General features: G+C 46.1%; 2 protein-coding genes across 5 annotated transcripts in view; both read right to left on the bottom strand.

Moving 5' to 3' along the window:
• Positions 1–4,236, bottom strand: part of WTIP (WT1 interacting protein) — a 33,657-nt gene extending 29,421 nt beyond the window's left edge. The window contains exons 1-2 of one of the 3 annotated variants that reach the window (XR_007514566.1): positions 3,334–4,236; positions 2,844–2,963 (exon numbers count right to left, since the gene is read on the bottom strand). Coding sequence is in view for 2 of the 3 variants with exons in the window: in XM_049863713.1 (XP_049719670.1) it covers positions 2,844–2,963; positions 3,334–3,997 (784 nt within the window). In the remaining variant the exon portion in view is untranslated. The remainder of the gene's footprint in view (positions 1–2,843; positions 2,964–3,333) is intronic. The other 2 variants (XM_049863713.1, XM_049863715.1) reach the window with 2 other exon arrangements.
• A 4,871-nt stretch (positions 4,237–9,107) lies between these two features.
• The window catches only part of UBA2 (ubiquitin like modifier activating enzyme 2), a 43,770-nt gene continuing 33,379 nt past the window's right edge, over positions 9,108–19,498 (bottom strand). The window contains exons 11-15 of one of the 2 annotated variants that reach the window (XM_049863708.1): positions 18,400–18,555; positions 16,988–17,084; positions 14,664–14,769; positions 13,673–13,809; positions 9,108–12,231 (exon numbers count right to left, since the gene is read on the bottom strand). In XM_049863708.1, the coding sequence (XP_049719665.1) occupies positions 12,050–12,231; positions 13,673–13,809; positions 14,664–14,769; positions 16,988–17,084; positions 18,400–18,555 (678 nt within the window). In that variant the 3' untranslated portion in view covers positions 9,108–12,049. The remainder of the gene's footprint in view (positions 12,232–13,672; positions 13,810–14,663; positions 14,770–16,987; positions 17,085–18,399; positions 18,556–19,498) is intronic. The other variant, XM_049863707.1, reaches the window with a different exon arrangement.

Here is a 19,498-nt window from a genome sequence, read left to right as displayed (position 1 = left end):
GTTAGCTTTGCAGACCTAACCCTGTCACTTCTTTGATGAAGTTACCAGGAGAACCAGTGAAAAGGATAAAGCTTTGGGGGCTCCTGGGAAGGATGAGAAAGCAGGCAATGGTGGGTTCTGGTTGATTTTTCTAAATATCTGATTGTATCACTTTAGTTAAGATACAGTAAAGAAGCATGAAGTAACTCAGAATGTCACGGAGTAGGACATTTCAAGGAGAGTGAACTCTATGCAGCAGTGAGGTCCAGACGAGTGAGGCCTGGAAAGCACCCACTGGGCAGGGGCTGGAAGTCACCAGTGTCCTGTGCAAGAGCTGTGTGGTCAGGTGAGAGGAGATAGGGCAGACAGCAGGCAACTGAGGAGAGAGTAGGGGGTAAGCAGTCATGACATGGGGATGAGAAGAGGATGAAAAGAAAGGGCAGAGGAGATTTTGTGGTCATGGAAGTTTGGGGGTTGGGGGTTTTGCTTTTTTTTTTTTTTTTTTATGAAAAAGCCCTGTACATATTTATAACCAAAGGACAGAGTCAGTGGTGAGAGGAAAGTTGAGGACGAAAGAAGTGGAGGCAGGAGATGGAAGGATCCGCATCCTCTGGGGCGGTGGCAGAATGACTTGGTCTTGAGAGAGCCTGCTGGTAAGGAACAGGAAGCCCACAGAGACAGACTGCAACTGCTGGCCTCAATTTTCCCAGCAAAGTAGAAGGAAAGGGCAGGGGCTGGAGGAGAGAGAGGCTGTTGAGGGAATAACAGCTGGCTAAGGATGAGGGTGAAGGTGGTGCCAAGAAGACCATTGAGGTTGAAGACTATAAACTACAGTGGTCCCAGGGGCTTCCTCAGCAGCCCCTCACCACTTGGTATAGCAGCAGCCAAGGGGGCTGCAGCCCTGACTCAGAGCCAGGGTTGTGCTGGGCAACGATTAGATGAATCATAGGTACCAGTGAGACACAGTCTGGGGTCAGAAGATTGCTGAAGCGAAGAAAACAGGGCGTGGCCCTGAGAGTGGGTAGCTGAAGAAAAGGCAGGAGGTGGCTAACGTTAAAAAGGTTCTGGAAGCCTGAGGCTGTTGACTGATTGATGACAGCAGAACTTGGGGAGGAGAGACCAGAAAATTCCAAAGCCGTCAACAAATGGCAGAAAAGGGACCAGAAGAAGGTCAGCTGATGCCAGGGCCAAGGAGAGGAAGAAGTGGCACGGAGAAAAGAAACACACTCTGAAGATGCAGTTTATGAGATCACTCGAGCTCACACTACCTACAGACTTGCTTTTATTAAAATTTTGTGTTATTTAGGTTGAACTGTATGAAAATATCACTTTTGTGGCTCAAAAAGTTCAAATATCCACAGTACATATTTCAAGAAAATTGGTTGCCCGTATTTTTAAAAATCAGGAAAATATCATCTAAATCTGAATTTCTGGTTTGTCTTGAGAAACCAAACATCTGTCATCACTTCCTTCACACTCCCACATGTGGCTACAATGGGCTAGAGTTGAGCAGTAGCTCCTCTTTAGAAAGAATGACCCACCACCCCTGACTGTTTTTAGCCTCAGCTGCTTCATAGTTCTCATTACCTGCCTGGGTCTGCAGCCACCCCTACTTCACACACAGATTCCTGAACATCTACGGAGACCCACAGAATGCACCCCCTCTAGGCCCTGCAGTGCGTGGGGTCGGCACAATTGGCAGCTTCACCTGAGAAGCATATACTGGAAAGTTCTCTTCAGAAGACAGCCCAGCTTCTGTTCCTGGCACAAAAGACAGGCTGTAGATTCCCAAGTCATCTCTCTGCTCCCAGGCCACCCAACAGCAGCCCCAAGACCTGCCAAACCACAAATTCTCACCCTGCCATTTTCCAGATAGGGCAGAAACCCTTCAGTGTCTCTTACCCCAAAGGCAGCAGGCCAACCCCTTTGGCCTGCACATGCCCTTGACCACCTGACTCCTCCTGGGCAACACATTCTTGTACTGTTATTAACCGCCTTCGAGTCAGCTCTGATTCACAGCAACCCCATGAACAACAGAACGGAACGCTGCTCAGTTTTGCACCATCTTCCCCATCACTGGTATGCTCGAGTCCATTATTGGAGCCACCGTTTAAGTGCCTTTTCAATCTAGGGGCTCATCTTCCACTATTATACCAGTCAATATTCTGTTGTGATCCACAGGGTTTTCATTGGCTAATTTTTGGAAGTAGATCACCAGGCCTCTTTCCTAGTCTTAGTCTGGAAGCTCCACTGAAACCTATCCACCATGGGTGACCCTGTGGTGGCACAGCGCCCAGCATTACAGCAACACACAAGTAAACACCACAGCACACATCCTTACTTCCGTCCTTTTGCTCATTCTTCCCTAGGCCTGAAATGAATCTGGCCTCATAACGGCCTCGCAATCACCTCTCAAGATCCAGCTCTGGGCAGCCCTGAGCTGCTAACTGGAATGAATGTGTGAAAGATACAAAACCCTGGACAGCCTCAGAACCAGCATGATACCCACCGATGCCCTCCTGAGCCAGGTGCTTCCTCCTTCCTGCTTCCCGGTAAGGGAGGACGGGAAGCCCCTTCCCCAGCCATCCCAGTACTTCTGTCCCTCCCCCAGAACCTCTAAGAGCTGTAGAAAGGACTAGAGACTGGGGGGGAGAGGAGGGGACAGGGCCAGGCCGGGAAATGGAGGCTGTCAGAGACTGACGGGCTTTGCCAACGCGTATGCATCAGGATCCTTTGGAAATATCCTGCGTATACAGCCTGGCCCAGAGCGAGGGCAGCCCAGCGTGACCGACTGGATCCTGTCTCACTCCCCCACCCTCAACCCCGCCCCAGAGTGGCCTTACCCTCCCTCCCTCACTCTCTACCTCTAGCCCCATCATTCCCAAAGCCTCGGGTCGGGCGGGGCGGGGCCTGGACCGTTCCTCCTCCCTTCTCCTGCCCACACCCCAGGCTGAGGGGAGGGGGCACCGGGTCCGCGGGCGTACCTGAGGAGGTAGGATTAGCAAATGCCAAAGGTTAAGGAAAAAAAAAAAATCAGAAAACATATTATTCTATTAACCTGATTTTCCTCCAAGTTAGGAAACGGCATCAACACACTTTGCAAGATCCCTTCTGCAGCGTGACGACTAAAGGAGAAGCCGCTGTTCTAAACAAGCCCCAGATCTGGCGATTCACGCTCACACCCCCTCTGGAAAGAAATGTCCCCCCGGCCCCACGGGAGACACGGCTTTCTCATCCTGACCCGCTTCCAACGCCAACCCCGGCCCACCCCGAACTCCCCTCCGCTGGGCCGGTCGCCTCTCCGGGGCCGTCCCGACCCTCGGCGCGGTGCGCGGTGCGGCCGAGCTCGCTCACCGAAGTAGTCCCGCGCCGTGCGCGCCTCCAGCGCCCGCTCCAGCTCCCGCGTAAGCACCTCCAGCCGCCGCTCCGCCGCGCTCGGGCCGCCCTCCCGGCCCGGGGACAGCTGGAGCGCAGGCAGAGGGAAGGGGGCCTGTCCCGCAGGCTCCGGGGAGCGAGCTGGCGCCAGGCAGGCTCCAGGGAGCAGAAGGTCGGCGTAGGCGCCGGCCGAGCCGCGGGAGCCGAGACTGGACACGCTGGAGCGGGCGCTGCCCACCGACGACGGCCCGAGGCCGGGGCGCGGGTCCGAGCGGCCAGAGCGCGGGCTCCCGTGGCGTTGGTCGTAGCCCAAGCTGATGCCGCTGGAGCGGGTGCTGCCGCCGCCGCCGTCGGAGCCCGCCAGGCTGGCCCGCGGGCTGCCCGCAGGCTGCGCGCTGAGCTCGGGGGGTGCCGCGCGCCGCGGGCCTCTCTCCCCGCGGCTCAGTCCGTCCGCCCCAGCCTCGGGGCCGCCGCCGCCGCCCTTCCCTCTGCGGCCCAGCGCCTGCGCCGCCTCGTCTCCCGGCCCGGGCCGCGGCCCCTGCCGACCCCGGCCCGGGGACTCGCCGGCCGGCTCCAGCTCCCGCAGGGCCAGCCCAGCCAGGAGCAGGGCCGCCTCGTCCGCGGCCGCCCGGGAGCGCTGCATGGCCCGGCCCGCCGGCCCTAGCGCGTCACCTCCGCCTCCGCTTCCCGCCGCCGCTCCGGCCGCGCCGCCGCATCGTCCGCCCGAAGCCGGGAGCCAGCCCCGGGACCCCTGGGCGCGGGGCGGGGCGGGGCGAAGCCGGAGGCGGCCAGGTTAGCTCCGCCGGGCCGCACGGGCCGGGGGACGCGCGCTCCGCGCAATAACGCGCGCGGCGGAGGAATGTGCGCTCGGGGCGCCGGGCCGCGCCCCCTCCTCGCAGCGGCCGCGCGGGGGGCGGAGGGACTCCTTTGCCGGGACAGGAATGCGAGGAAGGAGACGGCGCTGCGGCCTCTGGAATGTGGGGGGAGTGGCGGCCGCGGCGGAGCGGCGGTGTCCGCGCTGGGTCGGGAGCTCAGAGGGGCGCCGAGGCTGTGCCGGGCCGCGGGGCGTGCAGCTTGGAGCTGGAGCGGGCCCTCGGCTCGTACAGCGCGAAGCTGTGACACCGCCGAGAAAGTCCTCGGACTTTCTGCTATGCGCCCGGATCTCCCAGCCCCTGGAAAGATCCCGGATTCCCGCGGGCTGAGCTCCAGGCGGCTCCCTCTATCCCGGCCGGAGGAATACAAGCAGTTGACTAATGCTCCCCATATCCTCCCCCATCTTCCCAGCGCTGCCTCGGTCTCGGGCGCTGACACAGGCAAGCTCCACGTTGGACAGACAAGCCTGCGCCCGCTTCGGCACCCTGGAGAACACTGTGCGTCTCGTGCAGATGTGACCCCATGAACCTCAGCCCCTCCTGGCCCCTGTGGCAACGCACTGATCTCAGGAGCCCCCATCTGGCTGGCGGCGAAGGCTCCTAGTGCTAGGAACCGGGTGGGATGGGGACCGTTCCTCGCAACAGGTCTCCGTGTGCAGGTCCCCAAGGCCAGACCAGGCCGGGAGCAGACCTCTGGCTCAGAGCCAGTGGGCTACGAGCCTCAGATGTGGCCACCACAGGCTGTCATCTTCAGATGTGAACACTGCCTTTTCAGCACCTTTCCTCCTGTACTGGTTGAGGCTCCTAGGGGATGCTCCTGAGACCATCTGAGCTGCCACAAGTCCTGGACTGGGCCCCTAGAAAGATCCCGGATTCCCACGAACTGAGCTGGAGGCATGGGGTAGGGGGGCAAGAAGTGACTAGGGCTTTGACCCCAGGAACACAAGCTACAAAGCCCTTGCCATCCATTTCAAAGGGCTCTAGGGAAAGAAAACCATTATCTGTCAGGACCTGGTGGATCCAGGCAAACCTTGAGTGAAAAAGTTCCCTCTTCTCCAGGCATCCCTGCCCCAGAGAATTTGAGAAAGGTGCCTACAGTGTCTCACGGGGCAAGGAACCTGGATGGGGACTTGTCTTGGCCCAGACTGACCAGGGCAGTTTGACCTCAATGTTGGCCCAGGAGCCAGATGAGGTACATTCTCTTCAGCGGGCAGTGGAACCTAGAGTCTGGCTCAGCAGACTCACTCCCAACACCTTCCCAACCTACAGAATTCCAGCCTCCACCGCACCCACCGCAGGGCTTGGGGCAAGCGTTCTGGGGAGCAAATATCCAGGTAATCACCTCCTGAAAAATGGTCCACCTCTCTAAAGAGAAAAGAAGAGCAAATTAAATCAACAATGATGTATCACATTTTATTGATGAAATTACCATTTAAAGAAGAAAAAATTGGCAAAACTGGGGTGAAACAAGCACACCATATTTTTCTGATATGATTTTAAGTTGGTATATTCTTTTTTTCAAGGAGAGCAATTTGGTGGATCAGAATCCTAATTAAAACAAACGGAAACACTCCCATAAGCAATAATGGCCCTTCTAAGTAAGACTCTTTTAGGAAAGTAATAAAAAACTCAGACAACAATTTAAGCACAGAAGTGTTTTCCACAACATTATTTCCGTAGTTCATACAGTCCTGGGATCTCCAGCTTTCTGAAAATGAGCTCAGAGGGAGTGCTGTGCCCTCAATGGCGGCTCTTAGGTAACTGCCCACTTAGAGCCTCCAGGAGCCCTGGTGGTGCAGTGGTTAAGAGCTTAGCTGCTACCCAAAAGGTCTGCAGTTCAGATCCACCAGCTGCTCCTTGGAAACACCACTGGGCAGTTGTATTTTGGCCTATAGGGTCGCTATGAGTCAGAATCAACCGGACTGCAACAGGTTTGGTTTTGTTTTAGAGCTTTCAAGATTTAAACTATGTTGCCATCCAAGGTCAGCTAAATTCCATTACTCACTCTAATAGTAAGACAAACGAACAAAAAACAACCTGAATAGTCAATGTTCAACATTAGGGCAGTTGTTAAGTGGAGTAGTATTCAAAATTGTGTAGTCCCATCTACACCTTACCTGAATGTCTTCTTTTGTGTCCTTGCTAAAGGCTTGTTGAGCGATCTCATTTCTATGGCTCTAATCTGGGGAAGTGCAGTGATGAAGAAGAAAAGGCACTGATTCGTGGGATTTAGAGCATCATCTGCGGACTCACTGTTGTGTTCATTTCTCTCCCTCTGGCCATTTTTTTCTTGGGCTTAGTGGAGTGCTGGTAAATGTTTAACAACCAGCTTTCCAGGAGACAAAGCCCTAATTGGTAGCAATTTGCCAGTTGCCATGATGCCAATACTCCCACCATGGCCAATTTCATATTACCAGTGTGGTGTCAGGGTTAGGAAGAGATGGATGTGATCAGCTCTTGGAGCTGGTATGAGTTGGCTCCCCCACATCAGTACCTGGATCCCACTCTTGAAGAATGGAGGGGTTTCATAACGGAATTACTTGGGCCTTTTTTTTTTTTTTTTTAGTTTTATCCTCCTCTCAGTGCAACCCCAGAGTCTCCCCTTTGTCTAGGCAAATGGACATGCAAAAGAGGCTGAAACAGGGTAGATCCAGTACAGATTCACACCATGCCCAGACCACCATCTCCTTCTTCTGGGGCCCTAGGGGCTGATGCTGCCCAGACTCTGTCCACACTAATGGTTTTTTTTTTTTTTTTAAGGGATCCCTTCGTTGACTCCTTCTAATCTAGCTTCCATCCGACTCCCTCATCTGTCTGTATCTTCTGTATTGTTTGGACCCCCACTTATGGACACGAATCAGGGGTTTTCCCACGGGATCTTGGATCCCACGTCAATCAGATGTGGCTGGTTAGCTTGTCTTATGAAGAAAAGGACAGTCGAACTCCACAGGGAAGAGTTGCTGGGACCCAGACACCTTTCTCTCTCAAACACCTGCAACAGTCTTCACCCTTATAGAAGAATGTTTCGTGGGGAGAGCTGCAGGAATCTTTCACCTGAAGCACACTTCTATCTCTCCCAGCTCAGTGCTCAGGACCAGTCCTCCCACACCACACATCCCCACAACCACAGTGAGTTTTCTGCCTGATACACTGAAAGATTTTTGTTTGCCCAAGGGAATTTTCCCATCTTCTCTTCTTTAAGCCCCAACTCTTTCAACCAGATTGAGTCCACCCTCAAAGTCCCCTGGTCCTGGTGTCTCCCCTAGGCCTCTCTGGAGGCATACAAGGTTAAAGCCTTGACAGCAGACAGATTGGTTCTGCACTCCAAGAATTAGGGTTAGTATCTGACACTTGCAGCTTGCTTCTTTCATCAGGGAAAGAAGTGGCCATCCTGGAACCTTGACTGGGGAAGAGCCTTCTTTTTCTTGCCTTGAAATCTTACCACTGGACTTAGGTATGGGAATTTTTGACCAAACTTTGTAACACGGCAAAGTCCCTAGCTAATCTACAGTTCAGTGAGCAGCTACTTGGGGATGCCGATTCCTGCAGATTTTGGTATCACATTTTTGAGCCTGAGGTTGGTACCTGTGACTTTCAGTGCTGCTGGAAAATGCCACAGGGACCAACTGAAAATCTTCTGGCAATTCACCCGTGACCTTGGCGGCACACGGGACATGGGTCCTCAGGTCCCCGTGCTATCATCTATTGCTGCCACTGATGAGGAAGCTGGGTTTCTCTGCACACTAGCCTAGTCTTACTGCTTTCAAAGGTATCCAGCCAAGTTGACCACGTTGGCAAGGCTTTCCACTGAGTGCGGCAGAGTAGGAATGCAGCACACGCAGAATGAGTGATTGGCATCATGTGTACAAAACCTACATTTCATGACTTTGATTTATCTTTTGAGAATCAAAGTAAACTGTTAGGTTTCTAGAGTACAAAGCCTGAGCAACTTCTTGGAGAACCGTGCATTCTACTAAGGTGTTTGCTCAGGGTCTTCCTCTAATGAGTCATCACTCATTGCTAGATGAAAAACTCTAGAGCTGGCATGAGTCAGAGACACTCAGCAACACTTCCCAAAATATTACTTTACCAGGAGATAATTATCTTCAAAATATAACCAAACTAAATACCACATTGTAGCCCTAGAATGCAACCCAGTTGACTTTATTTTGTGAAAGCAGAATGCAAATAATGTATTCCCAGTATGAAAATGTCTTCAAAAATACTTTGCTAAATATATCTTTCATTGAAATGGTCACATGAAGTCTCTGGACCTCAGGAATACAGCTTTAAGATGCAGAAAAAACAAGATGCATTCACCCTGCTACAAATCTCGATATTAGAAACATGCTGACATCTTTTCTTGCCCGATTTCTTTTACTTTTTGTATATCCCAAAAGGCTTGTGGGAGGCTTAAATTTGCCCATGTCCCTTGGTCATCGGGCAAGTCCACTTCAGTTATGTGTGCCACACACAAATAATTTTTAGCAACAGGAGCATCTATTATGAACCAACCACTTTCTGGGCAGCTTCTGAATGGACCATAAATCTATTCTGAACTTTGCCCTCTTCTCTTCAGTTCTCTGGAGGCTCAAATAGAAGAGAATCCTTCCTAAATCATGACCTGGCAACAGGATAGGAAAAACCAATTTCACCAGGGTTGGACCCAAGAATCACTTTAACACTTTCTCCTTCCCAGTTATATTTTTAAGTCTTTATTGTCCTTCTGATTTCAACCATAATATATGCTCAGATACAAAACTTTGAAAAGTCACATAGGCACAAAACATGCTTACTCACTTTTATTATAAAAGTTTTCAGAGAAAAGTTGGATAGTACAATGGATAATGTATATACACTCCACCTAGATTCCATAAATGTCAACATTTTGCTTTTTTTTTTCCTCCATTACTTATCTTGCTGAGCCTTTTAAAAGTCATAGCTATCATGAAACTTCATCTCTAACGTTGTAAGAATAAGAATATTGGTCTACATAACTACATGCCTAAGAAAAAACAATTCCGTATCATCTAACATCCATTCCATTTTCAAACTTCCCTGATGGTCACAAGAAATGTTAATCATTTATTTTGTTGAACCAAGACAAAAAAGGATTCAATACATTAGGTGTGTCTCTTTCTTTCAATCTAAAATAACTGCCTTCACCTTTCAATGACTTACCGATACCAGGCATCTGAGTTATGGAATGCGTCACATTCTGTACTTATCTATTTTCCTCTTAATGTTGTTTAACTTGTCCCTCCATTTTCTATCAGCTGGAATCTAGAGGCTTGATTAGATTTGGGTTAACCATGTTTTTTGGCAGAGTGCTGTTGTGTTCTTCAAAATCTCATCAGGAAGCACATATCAGGTTGCTCCATTCATGGTGAGATTTGATAACTCAATTTTGGTGGTGACATATCTGTCCACTGTGAAGGGTCCTTGTTTCCCCTTTTACCTAAAGGTTTTGAGATCCATTAATGATCTTTGCCTGCTAAGTTATTTCATTAAGGGTTCAGGCTCTATTTGAGGAATGCTGAATCTCCTCATGGTACATGCCACGAGTGTAGTTTCATCTTTGGGACACTGAGATTTCTAGCTAAACTTGGGTCTCAGTGGGGCCGCAAGATGGTTTGTCAACATTGTATTTCAGGATGGAAATGGAAGCTGTTGGGGAAACAGCCTTAAGGATCCTTGGTTCCAGCTCCCCACTGAGATGTAATTCGCACAGGAACACCACAAATACTACCCCAGACCTGAAGGATCTCCATTCTCCAGAGCTGTGAAGGCAGCCTGGGATCTGCGGAGCTTACTGTCTAGTTGAGCAAGTCCTGTGTGCCTAGTAGTCAGATCTGCCTTGCTGGAAAACCCTTAACTTTTAAGAAAAAAAAAAAAAAAAAAAACAAACCCAGTGCCTAACTTTTAAGAGCAGGAGCAAAACGGACAGAACGTGCTAGAAAAGGCAGTAACAGAGTTGTGGCAAAGATAAAAACTACAGTTCTGCCCAAAGAGCTGCAAATCCAGAGATCTAACTGGCATCTAATGCCATGTGCCTGGAAATGAGAAAAAAATCAAAAGAACACAAAATGCTGGAAACATTCTGAAAGATTATGTCTACGAGGCAGGATGAGGTGTAAAGAATGGAAAGGATTTCAAAATTCTGGACAGATTTTCAGAAGTCAAGGATTCCGATGATCATCAGTCACCAACTGGTCAACCTAAGCTCATTTCTGAGCATTTCCTTACATAGTTCTATAACTCGGAATTTTTTTTTTTTTTCTGGAGGAAAATTCAGCGCCATCTAAAAAGCTCAAGGCAGAGCGAGCATCACGGGCCCAGTTGTGGGTGGCGATCCGCTTGCTGACAGCTGCTTTATCAGAAGGCTGGCTCCATCCTGGAGATTTCAAGCAGCATGAGGTTAGAGTCTTGTTCAAAGTGATTTGTCAGAAGGCTTTCATTATATGCTGAAATGTTCAAAGCGTACAAAACAAGGAGCAAGATTTAATAAGCTGGGTGGCAGAGTAAGAATTACCTAAGATGAAGCAATACAAAGAATTACTAAATTTGAAATTTAGGTCTCACATAAAAGTGAAGAACTGTGGCCAAAAACACCCAGGGCACAGGTACAGCCACCACCCACTGCCGTCGAGTCGATTCCGACTCACAGCGACCCTATACAGGTATGGACAGGGAAAATGGTTTTTGTTCTCAGAAAACCCAAGGCACGTTCACATGTGATGAGAGTACCCTGGGGACCAAGGCTTTCTGAGGTCCATGGCGAGAGAGCTGAATGCTGCTGACTGGCCAGGGACTCTAGTGAACTGCGGCAACCCAGGGAAGGACTACAGGATGGAGGAAAGCTGCCCTACTCCGGGCACCTCAATGCCAAGGCTCTAAAAGTTAGTGGTGCTGGACAAAGATCACTAACATGTTCTGAACAAAAGACCAACTCTTGACAATTCAAATAAAAAAAGCAACACTGCCATAAAAAGCTTTATTTTAGAAAGTACTCATCTATGGCAAACAGTGGAGATCTCTTTAAACCTTCACACCCATTAAAAGTTGATTTTTTTTAAATGGGAAGAATTCAGCATGCCTGTAGTACACACAATGTACAGCCCAATAAGGCAGCAGAAATGTGAACTGTGCAGGCATGTGTGACAAGTGAGCAGATGACATTTATTTGGTCCAAAAACAGTATAGTTGTATTTGAGTTTTACAAAATGTCAAATATAAATAACCTGAAACTGTAACAATACACAAAAATTGGGCTTCTTACACAGACATACCAGGCAGTACAAACTGACAACTTGAGTAAGTTAACATTGTTTTACAGTAATATACAGTGCCAGTTAACATTTAAAAACGTTTCAATGCATAGCACTTGATACTTCTTTGAACCTGTTTCAGTCAGAGTATGAAAATGGTTAGATCTAGGCTAAAAATAAGTCTTTTTCTAACCAAAAATAAAGGCATAATATTTATAACCAGGTATCAACTTTACTAAACCACAATATTTTAAAACTATTAAATGATACCTAAGGGTATTTACATTAAAAAGGCAACATGCACCGTGTTTTTTCCTCTCATGAGTGTTTATGCACACACTTTGTTCAAAAAGTTTTAAAACTATATTCCTACTTTCAACGCAGCACACCGTCATGTTCCTAATAGTTCTAGCAAAATGAATGCTTTCAAAGGGAGCAGAATCGTTTTCAAGTCATTGGTGTGAATTTTTTTCCCTTTGGAACAAAGGACATAACAATCTGGTTCTGCCCAGACGACTTAATGCAATAAGGTTCTGTTCAGAGGCAGTTTTCTCTTCAATCTAATGCTATCACATCATCGAGCTCGTCTGTTGGTTCTGTACGTGGTTTCTTCGCGCTGACATTCTCCTTCTCATCCAGCTTCCTCTTGAGACTCTTCTCTTCTTCACTGACGGCAGCGTTGCCTGAAGGGCCTTCTTCATCCGAATCAACTATGAGCACATCATCTTGCTCTTGTGCTTATTTCAGAAAAAAAGGAAAAAATAACTAAGTGTGGGCGTTATTTGCAGCTCATGAATATTTTCTATAACTGAAAGATACTTATTCTCACACAGACCACATTTAAGCATGGCCACCCTGAGGGAACTTCGCTTTTACATGTTACATATTTCTGTGCTATTTTAGTATTTCATATGTAACAAGCACCTACGTCTTTTCTAATCAAATCAAACACCTGTAACGAGCATTATGTAACTCAAAGGAATGATAACAGTTCTTTGTTTCTATCTCTGGCTTCTCCAACAGAGAACGGGAGCGTGCATATCCTAATAATGGTGGTGGTAATGATGACAAAAAGTAACGACAACACACACGTAGCACTTACAATGTGCCAGGAGCTTTTCTGAGCATTTTGCCCATAACAACTCATTTAATCATCACACAACCCTACAAAGAAGATAACACTGTTATCTGTTTTCCAGAAAACAACGCTGAGGTACACACAGACTGACTTGCCTAATGTCACAGGAGAGCAGAGGATGGGATTCAAACTCGCACGGTGGGGGTTCCCACAGTTCATGCTCTCAACCTTTCATGGAAGTTGGCTTTGCCTCCCTCCTCCATCACAATTAAAGGCAGAATACCTTTCTTATTCATTTCTGTACGCTCTGAAACCTATCTAGAGTAGGGGATCAGCAAATGAACATTTGAAATTATGACTTTTCAAAAACCAGAAGGATTAAGGACCCTTTCTGTTTTCAGTGGGGGAAAAAAAAGGTCACAAACCCACAGCTCACAGGTGGGTCAAACTCTAGACTGTCTCAAAGTCCATCTTGAAAACTCCCAGACAACATGAGAATCAAGAACAACCATATTCTGAAGACGCCAAAGACACAGGGTCAAAGGAAGGAAAAGGGAAGTGAAAAGCTGGTGAGTGGAGGGGAGTGAACATCCAATCAGAGGACAGTACAGAATCAGTTATGTGGGAAAGCACAAGTGTCAAGCACTAAACACCCAGACAACAGGCCACTCTGATATATTTTATCAAAATCACACTGGTTCTGAAAAAGCTCCGAAATGCTTAAATTCCATACTTACCAAGTTGGCTCAAAACAGCCAGATGCACTGATTTGGTGCCCCTAAATGAAACAGGCGTACAAAATCCAAAACAACCTCAGGAATGAATTGTCTTTATATACTTGTAAGCCTACTGATATTTCCAGTTGTAAAAACCCATTAAAAAACAAAATATTTCTATTTTCTATGAGACTCTCCCTCACTCTTAAATGTCTTCATGGTTCATGAATTCCAAGCTCCATTAAAACAATCAATACCAAACCAATACACACCTCTTTATGAATTTCTACTTATGGTCAATGTTCATAAAAATAATCAAACTGTTTCTAACAACTCTTGCTTGGGTGGGTAATCAACAACCTGCTGGGTGGGGCCAAGACTCACCTGTGGACGTAGAGGGCTGAGCGCCATCATCACTGCCATTGGTTATGCTTTTGGCAGCATCTTCAGGTTGTTTGGGTCCCACTTTCTCTGGGGCATCACCAACAACTTCGAATTCAACATCCTTTGCTAGGTCTTCGCTGTAAGAGAACCACACCACTATAAAATGAAACCACAGCTACGACCACTGACGAAGCAAAGGAGCACCACAGAGGTAATGTTCGTCAAAGCTCAGGGGTTACCATACATACACTCAATATATGGATTCTTATTTTCAAAGAGCTAAAATTATAATAAAAAAGGAAGGTATCCTTTTATTTCATCAAGTACAATGCCAAAAACATTCTACATATTCTACTCAGAACCCAATCTTGACCACAGTAATTTGTTTTAGGGGTAGTTAAATGGTTTCTGGGGTTTAACCCATCTTTACAGGCTGCCCCCTGCTTTTGTACATGAGTTCCCAAAAACACGGATGAAAGTTTAATCTATGAAAGTCAAACAAAAGACTTACATGTTATGAAGGGGGTTCTGCTCCAAAAGAGCCAAAAAATATGATTAAAAAAAAAAAAAAACACCTTGATTATACTTCCTCTTTTAGACGCCATCGTATATGGGTGGCCTTTTGTTGCCTTTTCTTTCACAACTGAACACAATCACATCACTTACATCCAAACTGTGTCCAGTTGGGGCTAGAGATCACCCTAGCAATATTTATCTTTGACTCAATCATGTACGTTTATGAAACTTAGGCTTCTTACTAATAATCCACATTCAATCCCCTACAGGACAGACCAGAACTACCCCAAAGAGTTTCTCCAAGGAGCACCTGGTGGATTCGAACTGTCGACCCTTTGGTTAGCAGCCATAGCACTTAACCACTACGCCACCAGGGTTTCCAAGGAATTAGGGTAAGACAACATTTTTCCTCCACTTTACCTTAATTTTGTATATTCAGATAATTCCTTACATTTAAAAATACGACAATGCCTACCTATGAAGGATGTTAATCAATAAAGTGTAGTCCTGGAGGAAGTCATCTGCTTGAAGCCGACTGCCATTTCTGATTCCAAATTCTGACAACTTCTTGTGATTATTAGCTAGAAAATTTGAGAGGAATTTAGATACTTTAAATTAATTATACCATCACATAGCAGTCAGGTCAGTTTTAAACATGCTCAACTCCATTTAAAATACACTAAAGCACTGTAAGCTCCATGCGCGCACAGTCTGCCGTGTTCCTAGGGCCCAGAAGCACACCGCAGGAACTTAGGAATTCAACTGACACTCAACTACCAAAACTACTTCAAGAGGACCAAAGTGTGGGAAGTTCTGAGAACCTTCTCCCATTCGAACCACAGTAATGGTAGAGTCTTGGAAGAGTGGGAAACTTTTAGAGATACAACAAATATGTTCTACTTGCAAAGACAGTATCAGTGACAACCTCAATAAACTACTACTTAGCAGATTTTTTAATTCAGAAATTAGAAAATCTCATTTGTATAGATTCTTAAAAAATTTTTAACATAAAGACAAGAGCTAGTGGTGGTGAGGTCTTCCAAAAATAATTACTCCAACCTGCTTCTATCCTCTGTGTCATCTCTGCTTCATCTTAACATCCCCAGTATGTAGCACGCAGCACTTGCCACCACTGGCACTCAATAAACCTACATGAATTATAAATACTCCCATAAGGGACAATCCCTCCAACCAAACTTCTGATGTCCCCACCCCCTTCTACCCGATCTAAGGCCTTTCTAACTTATTCTTTCTCTCTTCTGTGTTGTCAAAAGTTCCTCTCTGCTGGCCTGTAACAGCAGTCACGTCTCACTTACAATACTGTTTCCTCATCTCAGCCCCAGTTTACGCTCTCTCCTCACAACACTCAGTCCATTTCCTTACTTACCGTAACTTTAGAATATCTGCTATGCGAGGGCACAGACATTGTAGAACCTGTTGACCTATATCCACACTGCCTGGCACACACTAAGCACAGAATATACATTTAAAATTCTGGTTATCATGTTTAAAATCTAACAATCTTTTTTTTAGTGTTTATCGTTTCTTTCATTCCTTGAAAGCAAAATACTTAGAAAAGCCTTCCCAACTTCAACTTTGAAATCTAAAATATACCGACAGTTTCTTCTAGTTTATAGATTTATTCTTAACTTTTTAATCTATCCAGAATGCCTTTGGAGAATGAAACTTCCTACACAGACTTCTAACACCAAGCCCAGTCCTATATACTCCCCTTCACATTCCCAATCACCACAAACCTTAGACCCAACAGGTTCAAAAGTTCATGTGGGTTCTCATCTTGTTAATCAGCATCATCTCTGAAGCCAGAGTCCTGGCAACAGCCCTATTTATAGGCCTAACAATGGTGCTCTCCTCTCCAACTAAGGGGAAGAATGTAACGGCATGGATGAGCTTTTTTTGTGTATGTGTGTGATGACGGCTGGCTAGAATGAGATCTGAGTATTCAACCTGACTCCCAAAACAGACCAAAACATGGCTTCCAGTTACACATGACCCAATATCCCAAGTAATTTGACAAGAAACTAAATCTAAAAATGAATAACTTACTATGTAGGTAAAACAGTGCCACCAGCTTTCCAAAGTAAAGGTAAACTGGCAAAAATCAGGATATAGAGAAATCAACTGAAGCGTTAACCTAAGGTAAGAAGACTGACTATTCAGAGTAACTAGTTTGAAGAGGGTGTAACAGCCATGATTCTAACTAAGAAACTTCTGCAGAATCAAATGGAGTGCACCACCTTGTATAACAATGCATTACCTATGTGACCTGCTAGAACGTCTGAAAAGGAAAGCCAGGAGTCAAAGCTGGGTGCTGATTTTCAGCAATGTTTTCTGATACACAGAAGGGACCGGCTACCAAGGCTTCTCCACTCTTTGACAAAACACCTACTAGCCTTCCTTACCCTCCCCACTCTGACCTAACAGCCATAACAGTCTTCTCACCCATACTTTAGCTCGCAGGCAAGGAGGCTCCTTGACAATAGACAAGAGCATGTGGTCACTGTAAATCCCAAATAATGTGCGCACTGGGGTATCAAAAAATAGTTCAGAGAGCCTGACCAACTCTGGGGCACAGTGACAACACGTAGCTTCCAAATCTCGGACTGTGGTGACCCTGAGGAGGCCCTGCCTCTATGATGGTCAAACATTCCTCCCTTCAGCTGTCTCAAGCTCAACTCCACAGCTGTGAAACTGAGTGACATCTAGTGAATGGGTAAGCTAACAGGCGCTCCTTCCTTTAGGCAAATGAGGGGAGTAAGCGAACGTGATGTCTAATACCTTCTGTCTCTCCCTCTTCTGAAGAGATTAGGATTGTTCCTTTCCCGTCTTCAATTTGCACATCTGGTGCTACCATAGCAAATTTTTCTTTTACTATCTGCAAGAAAAAAAGATTCCAAATATTAAAATATGGAATTAAAGATAATAAAAACCCAGAATTTTTTTTTTTTCTATAAAGGTGCTTATTTTCCCCTTCTACTGACAAGGGGTCAAGTCGTCCTTTAAGATACTTCAGGGCGAGCAGGAAAAGCAGTGGGAATTCACGGAATGTTTGACCACTGATGCAGATAAGATTAAACAAACTCCCTCCAAATGGGGTACTGAGAACACCCTGGTTGGCTCTTGGCATTTTATCTTTCCCTGCAGATTAGTACTGAGCTAGACATGACATATTTTATCTCACTTAGGGTCCATGCCAACCTTGCAATGGCAGGTGTTTTATAAACGGAAAAATTTCTCATGAACCTGGTTCTCACATAGCGTTCCCCTTCCCAACTTCCATTGCTCTTTAAATTCTAAGATGCATTAAGAGACACGATTTCCTGTTAAATCCTATCTGCTTCTATGGGACAATGAGAATCGCCACAGGTCCAAATTACCTACAAGTTAGAGGAATTACCTTTAAGCCCAAGAATGAGTGGACACCAACTGAAATTACTTCTTATGAAAGAAGGTGGAGCAACCACCCTCTGCTAGCCAGTGTACTAAGTCTTGCTGCTCCCCTCCCCCTCCAAAACGTAAGGTCAAGTCAGCCTGCCTGTGTGACCAGTTCTGGGAGAAAGGCAATTCATTGTCAAGCAGCATTCAGGGCCACAAAGATCTACTCCTCCCACCTCAGGAGGTACCTTCAGGAAGGACTGACAAGAGTCCCTTAATTTGGTGGTGGTGGGGGCTGTCCATCATCCAGACACCCCATAGCCTGCCATTTACACGTGTACTTTAATACAAACCAGAAATTGGGATTTTGCTCTGCTGGCAATGTAGAGCCTCGTCATCTAAGTATTCACACTGCATGCAAAACTTGTTAGCTCACTCCCACACAGCCAGGACCACCTCCACACCATTCAAGGATACCTCTTGTCTGGTCCCCAAATAACAGAACAGATCCACTATCCAGAAACAAAGAGCAAAGATACCTTCCTTCTGCTGGCCATGATACTATGAGATTCACCTGTACCACCTACAGTACAGATTCAGCCAAATACACCTATTCCTTTTTTTTGTATGAGGCACATATTCTGGAACCACGCACAGAAAAGCCAGCAGGAATTCCGATGGTAAAGCAACGACAGTAGTCACAGTCTTTCAGAGTAAATATGTGGCATTGAGTTTTTAACACAGTAACACTGTAAAAGGAAAAAAGGAACTTGAAAGAAGGGAAACGGAGAACCGTGTGCAGTCCCACAGTTTACCTTATCTTGTAACGTGAGCACAGTCACTTTATGGACGTTCAGCCGTACAGTCACCTCTGGCTTGCTGGCACATACGTAACAATTGGGGTTGGGAGGATCCAGTGCACAAGGCACAAGGAGCTTCTTCCTTGGGTTTGGTTGTTTATTCAAAAAAATCTTTGGAGGAGACAAAAACACAAGCAAAAATCAGAAACATGAGTTACAATTTTATAAACCATTTGATCAAAAATCTTGTTAATTGTACATCCAATTAAAAAAAAAAAAAAAAGACTTCAATATTCCTTCCCAGATGGCAGGAAGGATAAGGAAAATCATGACCTTCTTAAGAGGCCAATCTTTCAACCTTTGTTTCATATCAGCTGTTGAAAAAGGCTGGGTTTATTGAAAAGATCCCCTTGTATCAATGACTCCAGGCTCGTTTGCAGTCTGATCTGGCAAGAGTAAGGGCCCAGTCATACTAGTTTCTGGTGCCATCAGAAAATCAGCTTCTGGATAGTCTTCCCTTTATCAATTTTAAGCAGACCTCTTGACCAGACAAGCTAATGACAATGCCTTCACAAATGCCTAGAATCAATGTGACTACCTTTTTAAATTTTCTATGATGTTAACATTTACATAATTAGGAAAGAAATAATGTGTTTCTGGTACTATAAGTGCCTATTTACCATTTCCCTGATACCCAAACAAAAATATGTGAGTCAAGGCAGTTAAAAAACCCTCTACTTCCAATGAAATTAAGGAAGGCCCCAACACTACGAAGTTTGAAGAATACTAGCAAGGTTCAATATGATCACAAAGGAGCCCATACTGTATGATTCTATTTATAGGAAACGTTCAGAAGGGGCAAATCTCTACAGACAGAGCAGATTAGTGGTTATCTAGCGCTGGGGGTGGTAGCTAAGGTATGCAGAGTTTCTTTTTAGGATAACAAAAATGTTCTAAAATTGACCAGGGCAATGGCTGCACAATTCTGTAACTATACTAAAGCTACTACTTTAAATGGGTGCGTTTATGGTATGTGAACAACATTTCAGTGAAGCTGTTAAAAAAAAAAGATGGAACAAATGTCATGAGAACATTGGAGGCTGATATACAAATC

The sequence above is a fragment of the Elephas maximus genome, chromosome 21 (assembly GCF_024166365.1).
Source record: "Elephas maximus indicus isolate mEleMax1 chromosome 21, mEleMax1 primary haplotype, whole genome shotgun sequence".
NCBI lineage: Eukaryota > Metazoa > Chordata > Mammalia > Proboscidea > Elephantidae > Elephas > Elephas maximus.
Note: the sequence above shows the minus strand (reverse complement) of the source record. Positions and strands in the feature narration are given on the sequence as shown.